This window comes from Chrysochloris asiatica, unplaced genomic scaffold (assembly GCF_000296735.1).
Source record: "Chrysochloris asiatica unplaced genomic scaffold, ChrAsi1.0 scaffold00067, whole genome shotgun sequence".
Taxonomy (NCBI): Eukaryota; Metazoa; Chordata; class Mammalia; order Afrosoricida; family Chrysochloridae; genus Chrysochloris; species Chrysochloris asiatica.
Window position 1 is genome coordinate 5,356,402 of NW_006408585.1, and position 11,652 is coordinate 5,368,053.

General features: G+C 42.0%; 1 protein-coding gene across 1 annotated transcript in view; it reads right to left on the reverse strand.

The window, feature by feature from the left end:
- Positions 1-9,275: 9,275 nt before the first annotated feature.
- PRKCH (protein kinase C, eta) overlaps positions 9,276-11,652 on the reverse strand; it is a 376,249-nt gene continuing 373,872 nt past the window's right edge. The window contains exons 12-13 of the mRNA XM_006864635.1: positions 11,005-11,148; positions 9,276-9,428 (exon numbers count right to left, since the gene is read on the reverse strand). Of these exons, the coding sequence (XP_006864697.1) occupies positions 9,276-9,428; positions 11,005-11,148 (297 nt within the window). The remainder of the gene's footprint in view (positions 9,429-11,004; positions 11,149-11,652) is intronic.

Below are 11,652 nucleotides of genomic sequence, written 5' to 3' on the forward strand. Positions count from 1 at the left end.
CTCTTCATGTTGTCCAACATGAATCTTAGGCCTTCTTCAAATGTTTTAATCCTTTTTTGTATTTGTTCTTCTCTCTTAGTAGTGTTGAGAGATTTATCATCTAGCTCACTAGTTCTGGCTTCTATCTTTTCAGTTCTACTCCTTTGCCCTTTCAGTGTATTGTCCATTTCTGATATTCTATTATTAATCTTTTGGACCTCTTTCTGTAGGCTTTGAATTGTATCCAATGCTGTATCTATCTAATTTGATTGTTCCTGTAGCACTTTCCTGACTTCTTCCTTATTTTTCTCAACTCCATTATATAGTGTTTTGATGCATTTTATGATAATTTTTCTGAATTCCTTCTCCAGCATTTCCAAAGCCTGCCCATCTTCAGTATGGAATGTAGGTCTACTTCCAGCTCATTTGCCTTGGTCACTTTATCTTGTTTCTGGACATGTGCAGATATGGGCATCTGCTTCTGTTTTTTTGGCATATTCAGTGGTTATCTGTGGCCTTAATTCTTAGATGGGTATGTAATTTGGTATTTTTTATGCTTTCTGATTGCCTCCAGGTAGATGTGATCAGGAAACAGGCTTCCCTTTTCACTCTTCTTCTTAAGAAATTTCAAGATGCCACTGTTGGTCGTGACATAATTTAGGATTTAATTTTCAGCCTATTTCCTCTTTTGTCTGCTTGTCCTACTCCACAATCCCCGTTCAGGCCTTTTTTCTAGTTATAAACAGTTCAGTACCAGCTGTGGCCATTTGATTTTAAGTGGAAACTGTCTCTTTAAATTTCGAGGAGATCTGTGCAAATGCATAGTAGAACCCTCCGAGGGTGGGGCTGGGGTGTCCACTAGCTCAGGCACCCCTATAGTCACCAGAATGGAGGTACGCGGACAGCAAGGGACCAATGAACAGATACCAAAATAAAATAATGTCTGCACCTTTATCTCCGCGGTTCTGCCAGGCGTCATGGCTGCTGTGATCCTTACCCCTCTTGGGATCACTCAAGATGGCAGCTCCTGGAGCATCTGAGCATCTTGAATTAGAAAGCAATGGATTTCTTGCTTCTACCACAAATTCCTCTAGCTGCAAGTCTTCCAACCTTCTAAATATTCCTTGATAATGTGGTTCAGAGTTCTGGGACCATCCTCCTGAGCCTGCTTGGTCCTGTATTCTGTGTTGTTGCTGATGGAGCTCCTTACTGCACTTCCACCCAATCCGCCATCTTGTTTTCTCATTGTTGTTTTGATTTGCATCTCTCTAATGGCTAATGTTTGTGAACATTTCTTCATATGTTTGTTGGCTCTCTGAATGTCTTCCTTGGTGAAGTGTCTGTTCATGTCCTGTGTCCATTTTTAAATTGGATTATTTGTATTATAGTTTTTTATAGATTTTGGAAATAAGTCTGATATGTCATTGCAAAAGATGTTTTCCCATCCTGTGGGCCCCCTTTTTACTCTTTTGGTGAAGTTTTTTGATGCACATAAGCCAACTTCTGGGCTAAATCCCACAGTCAGATGCCCTGAGAACCTGCCAGAGGATTAGCCTCTGGACTTTCAGCTGCCTCTTTCAACTGCTTTGCACCATAGGAAAATTGTGCCCTGTGTACACAATGCTGGACCCTTTATGGTGTGCACTCTGATTTGTGTGAAGATACCCAGGCTGGGCAGAGAAGGTTAATAGGGCGGGGCATAGGAGTTGAAGGAAAAATAGCTAAGGAAGAAGAAGAAAAAATCACACCCCTTTTTCCATAAGTCACTGGGGCCCCACCCTCTGACCTCTGCCAAGACTGTTGGTCAGAGGCAGAGTCCTGATTGATTCAAAAATCGCCAAGTTCCTTCTTGCTTCGTTAGATTTCTCTGCCAGTTTCAGGCCCCTGAAACTCTTTCCTCCCATACTTTATATTGAATTTAAAGCTTTGGGATTGTCCCAGCAAAGTGTTTTTACTGGATTTTCCAAGCTTTCTCTAAAGAGAATTTCCTGAGTCCCTTTTGCTTCCTCCACCCCAAAACTGGAAGTGTCTGTTAATGTATTCTTAAACTTTCTGATTCCCTCCAGGTAGGTGTGATCTGGAGATGGGCTTCTCTTTTCACTTTTCTAATTACTCAACTCAGAGTAACTGTAGTTGGTTGTCCATATGGTGTATAGTAGCTGGTATTAGTTTTTACCTGGATGGTGGGATTTTACAGGATGGGATTGTAGCTTGGGTATATGACCACAATTGCTGTCTCTTTTTGGGTAATGTAGGGAGAGCTAGAGTCCCCCCAACATAAAAAGGGAACCCCTCCAAAAAAACCTGTAGCAAAATATGAGTATGACTTTAACACCCCTTGCTCAGCCAGGCAGAGCTGTTCTGGACACGGTTCTGTTTTAAGCAGATCTTGTTGGCTCCTCTCCCATCTTAGAATCTGCATGCTGTGGTCTTTGCTGAGCAGATCTGTGCACACCCTGGGGTGAGGGGGGTCCACTCACTCAGGCACCCTTTCTAGTCAGCAGAGTGGAAGTGCATAGACAGTGAGAGACCAATGAACAGGAAACAAGGTTCACCCCTTTTTCTCTGATGACTGGTCAAACCTCTTTGGTGGGAACGCTCCTCTGATCCTGTCCCCACTCCGTCACACCCAAGATGGCTGCTCCAGCACCCACTGGCAGCCACACATCAGAGAACGCCACCTTTCTTGCTTTTGCTACAAACCCCACTAGCAGTAAGCCTTCAATCCTTCTAAATATTCCTTTATGTGTAGCTCAGAGTTCTGGGAGTGTCCCCTGAATTGGCTTCGTCTGGTATTCTGTGTTATCACTGTCAGAGGTCTGCACCATGCTTCTTCCTAATCTAATCTGCCATCAATCCTCGCACACACACCTCCCTCCCCCACTCCCCCCTTATCTTGGGAGTTATTCTTGTTGAGGAAAAAAAAAAAAAAAGAAAAAACAGAAGGAGGTAAGTTGAATTCTGCTTTCTGTTTCATCTGCAAGCAGTAGCAGTCCATCACCAGTTGCTAGAAGGATTGTCCTTTTTGAGGTCTTTGTATGGTGACCTTAATTTAAAAATCCCTTTTCTTGCCACATATGAAATAAGAACAAACAATATGTAAGGTAATTATGGATACCATATTGGTGAGTATGTGACTTTTGAAATAAATGAGATGTGAGTGAATCTAAGGGGAATATGGGGGTTGAGAGAGCACTCAGAGAGGAGGGTTATGTGTCTGTACTACAGTGTGATGCTTGCACAGAGATGGACAGGGAGGAAATCCAGGTGAGGGAGGCTTTGTGTGGTGTAACAGTTGTATAGGGTTAACATCTACTGTTGGAGACTGATCAGCCTTTCTTTCTGCTCACTTGTCATCAAGAAAGCAGCACAAGCTAGAAGAAAACTTGAGACTTTAGGTCAAATGACTAGCTTCAGGTTATTGAGAACCATCTGATTTGAAATGTTTCCAAAGAAGAATCCTGTCTTGCCCGCTACAGCCCATTTGAATATTTGGCCACTCGCGGTGCCACACAATCTTCACTTTGTCTACCCTAAATTCTTCTAGCTGTGGTCTAAACTCTTGGAAGAATGAAACCTCTGTGGGGTAAGAACTGCCTTGGCAGCATGAGGTAGGTTGCCATAGGCGGTCTGGGAGGGCCATTGCATAGGGCTATAGCTCCAGTGAACAGTCACAGTAATTTCCAGGAAGATTCACAGGCCTAGTAGAGCTCTTGTTTTACTATAAGCCTGCTTCACAGATACTAAATCTAGGAAGGAAAGGTCCTGGGTTCTATGGTGGTATGCTGTGGAGTCAGTTCCAACTCATAGAGACCCTGCATAGGGTTGCTGAGGTTGTAAATCTTTATGGGAACAGAAAGCCTCATCTTTCTCGTGAAGAATGGCTGGTAGTTTCAAACTGCTGACCTTGACTAGTAACCAGTATGTTAAGAGAGCTTCTCCTGGCTTCTGTGATAGGTTCCTAATGCCAGGGCTTACTGAATACCTTCAGTACATGTTCTTTCATTTCCAAGCTGGTCCACAGACAGGTGAGGACCAGAGAGTAACCAGCATGCATCAGTGTTGGGAGATAGAGCCTATACTATTTAGTCAGAGTGACTTAAATGTGCCTTCATGTAAAAGCTGACAGAACACAAGAATTCCTGAAAAGTTGGAGAGAAAAGCCATTAGAGGAAAGACCCTAGATATTTCTTGGCCTCATTTTTTAGGACTGAACATCAGAGTTATAAATTTAAGATTGATTTTGCATATCAGTGAGGGCAGGATGGCCTCAAAACATCCAAGGAGTTTTTCCAAATGTCTCCTGAGGATTCTTTGTAGCCAACTAGTTAGAAAAATACAACATTTATCCAACAAGGAGTTAGCACAGTATCCTCATCAGATGACACAGGATCATTGGCAGCAGTATGAAGAACATGGATGTCTCCTGTTTGTTTCCTAGTGGACACCACATGGCACCCGTCCCATCATCCTCTGTAGAGTGGCTGATAATAATAGCGAACAATGATTGAGAACTTTCTACATCCCATCACTATGTTCAGTGCTTGACATGTAACACCACAATTAATCCCCACTGTGATAATACAAGGCATCCACCGCTGTAAAGTCGATTCCAACTCAGAGCAGTTCTGTAAGTCCTGACGGCACGGTGGGTTAAGTGTTGGACTCCTAACCAAAAGGTCGGCGGTTTGAATCCATCAACTGCTCCACAGGAGAAAGATATGTGGCTGGCTGCTTCCAAAAAGATATATTGCCTCGGAAACTCTATGGAGCAGTTCTACTGTATCCTTGAGGAACTCAGTGAATAATACATGGTTTGTTGTTAAGTGCCATTGAGTCACTTCCAACTCACAGTGACTCTGTTTAGGGTTTTCGAGGAGCAACTGGTAGGGCAAGTACTATTTCACACCCATTTTACAAATAGGAAAACTGAAATCTAAGGAAGTGACTAAATTTTCTTAAGAACCAAAAGGTTTGCACACACTCAGGCCAGTGCTCTTGACCACTGAGACATCTTGCCTCTGAGTTGTGCAGCTGTAGGCCAGGGCTTCCCTCATGGAAAGAGCATGTGAGGGCAAAAGCTCACACAAGGATACAAAAAGTGCAGAAATACATGGAAAAAGTGACTGCCATTTCATTCTGTAAAATGAATATGCAAATCAGGATTTCTTGGTGGTTGGAAACCTGGCTATATAATAGGTTGGGCTCTGCAAATCAAATGGTAGAATAAGAGGGAGAAGGAGAAGACAGACAGACTTATTAACCCTGAGGAATAAGAGCAAAGAAAGGAGGAGGGAAAAGAACAGCTGACAGCAAGTGAAGATGATGGGGGGGGGGGGGGGTCACCTCCAGGTGACAGATGAAGCTGTGGGTGGTATCCTGAGCTTTGATTCTAATCTAACACAGGAAGAAAGGGAGACTCTAACACCCATTTATAGGCACACTCAGGCATGCTCTGTCACACCTGCAATCCAGTTTAGAGGCGCACATGCCACAGAGCTCATTCCCATTGTACATGACGGAAGTTGTATCTGCGTTTTATCTTTGGATGATGTAAGCGGAGAAGTCATAGCAGCCAGTACAATTCGGAGCCAGGGACAGCCACAGTGGGCTATCTAGCTGTGTAGGTCAACACTGCCTGATTAAACAATCAGGATCGCGATACCTGGGTATAAAGATATAAAGCTCAGTGGCATTTGCCCGTGAAACAGTCAAGGCCAAATCTGGCACGGGAATGTTTTCAAAACAACGTGTACCCAATTAAGATCAATAAATGATAAAGGGGGTGAGGTGGTTTAAGCCTTGTTTCTTTTCTTTGCTACCAAGTTGCATCAACTCTGTGGCTGTAAACATAGTTGCAAAGGTAGGCTCCAGGCAGGATTTCTTCCTGATGATGTCACATGACCCTGCAGGGTGTGGTGGCAAGGAATGACTGAAATATGAAAAAGTTCCTCTCGAAAATAGGAATGGGTTAGAAGCCCCACCAAGGATCAGAGGTTACTCCAGGGGTTCAGACAGCATTTACAGAATCCAGTCTGACCCAGACTATTTCCTCTTCCTCATGGAGGTCCAGGTCCAGATTGCATCATTCTGGCCTGCCCCAGTTCCTTGGGAGTGTAAGTTTAGCAACTACAGGTCTTTGATATGCAAACCATACAATTTCATTGCTGACAAATGGTTTTGCAGAGTGCATGGCTAATACTCTCTTGCCTATGCTGGCTGGTGATTTTATCTTGTGCTTCTTGCTAACCCCCATTTCTCAAAAAAGCTCACAATGGTAGAAATACTTGAATTGGCCTTTATTCTAATTGGGTTTTAATTAAGGACTCTAGAGTTAAAGGTCTGGTTTGAATTCTTGCCAAAGTTATGCGACTATGGGCAAGTTATTTAAACTTCCATATCTCAGTTTCCCCATTGGTTCTATGAAGAGAAAGGTACCCACATTATGGATACTTCATAAATAGATTTAAAGTTTTTAGTATAGGGCCTCAAACATAATAAACACTCAATTATTAAGTTAAAAGGTGAAGTCAGTGTGGGGCTTGAGAGAATAGGGGCAAATGAGTTGTGAGGTAAAGACAGCACCTGAGTGTCTCTCAAAATTCCTTACTGAAGAGGCAAGAAAGTCCTGAGGGATGAAGGGTTACAATGTAACTTTTCCTGACCTCCAGGTGACCAGCTGAGTTCCAAGGACTTGGCAGTCCCAGTGGCCCCAGCTCTTGCTGACTGGCCCAGGAAGTACAGCCAAGGGTAGGCTTGTGATCTCTCAGGAGGTGGATGTGAGGCTTAAGTGAACTAATGAAAGATGTGAACGGAGCTCTAACCCTGCGATTGGAGACTCTGAGTTTTAGATACAGAATGCTGTACCTCTTCTCTCTCATCACATATAAAAGTGAGAGGTGAGAAGGAAATCACCAGAAATCCTAGCATACCAAAATTATTAACTGTTGGATAATCTGTCTGTTACTCTGGAATTATCTCAAAAGAATGGACTTAACCCAAAGATAGAGACCCAGGTAGTGGGCTCAAGAACAGACTGTGGAGAGGGAAGCTGCTGAGTGATTACACAAACTCAACAAAGAGAACACTGTGGATTCTGTGTGCAGCTGTGATCCTGGATTTTGTAAAAGAACACAGGAGGTATACTTTATTCATTTTGTTTTTCTATCATTATGAAGAGTCACATCAAGTGGCTAATCTTAACCCCTGAGCAGTAGAATATCCTGAGCTGTAAGGTAGTTGTGAAGGTCAAAAACTCCCCAAATTAGTATGATCCTTCCTTTCCCCGGGGGACTGTTGGATTAGAACTTCAAAGATTTACACTTTAGCTGTGGGTCCATCCTTACTAAGTAGGAAAGTCATGGGTCATACATTAACTCAACATGGAGTCTCTGTTTTCTTCTCATCTGTAAAATGTAGAACAGTATTCACATTGGAAATAGTGGGCATAATAGTTGGAGGACCTGCTTACATCACTGGGATGTTACAATCTATGAAATTATGTAGGTGAAAGTGTCTATGAACTGCTAAATGCTAAACAAATGTTAACAGGAGAATCTTAACTATTCTTTTTAATCAAAAGTAAATTCTTACCTTGAGATACAAAAAATAACCTAGGGCACATTATTGTCAGTACTAGCCTGATATCCCTCAACTGGTCTAAAATTCCTACATTGCTATTTGTTAGAGTGAGGCTACTATGCTCTGTCCAATTGACTGTGAGCAGAGGTCATATATGTTCCTCCTAGGAGAGGTATTTAAGCAGTGCACACCTCTTCTCTCTCTTCCCCTACTATGGCAACTTTAGCAACTCAAATTTCCAGATTACTTCCAAGACAGGAGGGCCATCGAACTTGCACTAGACTGCATGCAAATGAGAAATAAACATTTATTATGTCTAACCACTCAGATTTTAAGGATTAATGTTGCAGCAATGCTTTGAAGTCATCACTCTGATTCAGAAATTCTGGTCAGATAGATAAAGGCGATTACAGTGTTACACAGAAGATGAGGCTAAAACTCCTATCTGGAATTTGCTTTAAGTCATGAGTTCTATACACTTTGCTCTAATCTTTACTTTTGATCAGAAATATATTCTCCTAGTGGAGAATGACATCAGTCCTTCCAGACAAAAAATTTCCTTTTGCTTAAAAAAAAAAAAAAATTTATTTCCAGTCAGATAACATTTTCCAACTACATATATGTTTACATATTGTAAGCTCCTTCTTGATAAATGTACATGCTCAAAAGATCCAATTCTAATTATTAAAGTTTATACCCAACAGACATCATTTTCTCAAAGTATAATTTAAATACACTGCTAGCATATAAACCATGACATGAGTTTCTTCACTTAGGATTCTGAGCAATATCGATACGTGGTCCCATGATAAGCTCCCATAGGTCAGCAGGTTGCAGGCACCTCTGGTTTTTGTCTGCTGATCACACGGACAGTTGCTTTGGGAGGAGATTTCTTCTGTGAAAAAGAGTTCTGTGCAGACAAGGAAGTATCACGTATGCAACGTGGAAAGGCATTTCACAGAATGCAAACAATATCCAGGTAAATTAATGGATTCTAGAATACAGCTCCATTCACACAAATCTGTTGTTTATGCAATTGGGTATGCTGGCACCGTTTCACTGGGCACCCAATAAATAGCTAGTAATTGAAGGTAAGAGTAAGCAATACTAGTTGTGTTGGTACTTCTGTAAGTTTTTTTGAAACTGGGCTTTAAGTTGTGAGTTTTACTTGATGCCATTTTTTTGTTGTTTCTTCAGAGTAAATCATTCTATTTGGAAAGCCATTCATTCCTTTCAAACTATCTTTAAATTCTTCACGAGCATTTAAGAGACTTGTTTGTTCCAAGAAGAACGCAAAGCGGTCCATACAAAGTCTTGATCTACGTCTTGACATAAAAAGCTCAGAATTATTTTTTCCCTTCCAAATTTTATTTATTGTTGTTTGGCTCAGAATTTTTAAGATCGAGTTTATTCTTCATACTTTTTCTCCTTTTGGCTCTTGTTACTTTCTCAAGCCCAAAATAGCCATTGGGAACATATAGGTTGAGCAAAACCCTTCTTGAAATCTCACTTCATTTTCAATTATTTTCGGAACCATGGGCTCCTTAGAACTTGAAAGAGTTGATCACTTGAAGCTCTGTCCTTTGCAGAATTCTCAACCTGTTTCTTGAAGGTTTGGTTTTTGTTCTAAGACCGATGCTGGGGAGTCCCTACAAGGACATTCTTGGAAAATCTTGATTCTCTTTTGATTCTTATATCATCTTTCTCATTCCCCATTAAGAGTATGGTTGCAATTCTGGAGAGACAAAGGAAAAGTTTCTAAATTCATCCTGGTTAATCATGGGAAGATGCCCCTCATCAATTGGGGTTAAAATTGGCTCTTCCTTTATGAAGTCGGGGTCGAAATTGCTGACATCTTCTCGAGATTTCTGTCAAAAAGGGAAAAAAGGTCAGATTTTATATACCTGAGACTTATTTTCAGTGGCTTGAGCCCATTCCACTGACTTCAGAGAACTGTTCTGTAATTCCACCATTAGCAGTAACAGTTAGAATAATGATGATTAAACAGTACTTCTTAGCAATTCTATTGCATTGTGTATTATTATAGCATTTGGTAACTCCCAATTCACTAAGCCCAGGAAAATCTTGCTGAACAGGCCAGCCTCAGCCTGGGAGGTCAGGAATTAGTCACCGGAACCAGCTGGGCACTCACTAGTCTTCAGTCACCAATGCTCCCACCCACTCCTTACTGAGGGGCCCCTAAGTTCACATTTCTTAATAGAGATTGAATCTATTCACACTTTCCCTACTTATTGTTTGCTTGGAAAGATTTTTTTTCTGAGAAGCATCGAGAAATGCAGGGCTTAGGGGGCAATTGCCTCTGTTTTCTCACTGGTCAGATGCAGGCTGCTCTGCTGGGACAGCTGAGCAGTGCCCACAACAGGATCTGATCTCTGAAAGCAGAGTGCTCCCTAAACTCAGGAACTTCTGGGGGATGCCCATTAAAGGAAATGCATGACCTCTGGTTGCGTGGTGTCCCCTGGCCTAGCAGGCTGCTATAGATGAAGCTAGCTGCATGCTGGGTGGCACAAATGGTTAATGCTCTCTGAAGTAGTTTGAGTCCAGCCAGTGGCATTTCAATGAGTGTAAACCATTTGCACCAGCTGGGGACCCCTCTCCAGCATGCAGCTAGCTGATGGCCTGATGAGCTTGTTCTGAAAACCTAGCCATTGAAAACCCTGAAGCCTGAGTTTACCTTGCTACACTGAAGTTACCATGAATTGGAGTCAATTTGATGCAATTGGTTACTGATTCTGTTTGGAGAAGCAGTATAGGTGACATCTTTAGATCATTTCTATCAGTGTTAGACTGGCACTTTTCTGGTTAGAGTCCGTGAGACCTCTTTCTTTGCCTTTGTATTATTCCTCTTCATAGCGCTCCATCTAGTAAACGGCTCTGCCTATCTACCTTACCCACTGTGTAGGGCATGTGACTCAAGGATGAACAAGAGCTCAGTTTCTAGACTGTGAGCTGGACCTAACTCAGAAACATCACTCCACTCAGGGTACCTCTAGATAAACAGACTTGGTCTGCTGTGGCCATTACAGATGTGGGCTGAGCCAAGAGGCTTGGGTCCAGTAAAGTGGGGAATATTTCACATCTTTACTTTCTTGGGGATCTTGGAAAGGCACAAAAAGCACTCTGATTGAGGGGTTAAGGGAAATTCGGTTAGGAACAAGGAATTTTTCAATGAGTTAAATTCATCTGGAGAAACCTGGCAAGGTTCAGGCCCCTCAGAAATCTGGGAGATTTCTACTTAGGTTAAGGAAGGATGGGGCCAGGACAATGAGAGGTGAAAACTCAGAAGTAACCTTGGCACTTGAGAAATGTTGCCTTGTAGGGCAGGAGCCCAGCTCCTCCAGTGTGAGTCTACCTGACAAGTAGCAGGTTGAGCTTTAAAGAATGAGGAAAGTTGGTTCAATTATAATAGAAATGGGCACTTACGATTCTGGGTCTGAAAGGTGGTTCTATCTGACGCTGGTTCAGCTGGGTCCAATCAATTTCCTTAAAGAAAGGATGTCTCAAGATGGCATGCTCACCTCCCTGAGTCAAGCTGCCCAAGCGCATAGTGGGGTTTTTGGTCATGAACTGAGAGAGAGAGAAACGAAAAGAGAGAGTGAGTACCATTAATTAATATAAATCAAATATGTCATAAGATAGCAAAAATCAGGCTCACTGGTTGATCTTGCTCAACTAGCTAGATTTTCCACCATGGGCAGCACAGCTAGTCGGAACCATCCCTAAAGGCCCAATTGCTTGTGCATATTTATGGCCTTTCCCACTTCCATTGCAGACATGGCCACTAAAAGGGTTTAGTTCTCTTTTCCATAAACACCGTATATTTTCTTTTCCTCTTTAAAGAAAAGAAGCTCTTTATAAAACTGTCTGCCTTTCTCCAACACTGCAGTTGTAGACAGCAGGCATCTTATGAATGGGGCTTTTTTTCGGAACAGCTGTGCGATTTTCCTGAGACTTGACTGGCCAGCCAGTATTCCCACTCTCTAATAAGACCAGAAAGAGAAGAGTGGAACTTATTATTTAAAAAATCTGTATAAAGAAGCATAAATAGTAAAAAAAAAAAAAAAAAAAAAA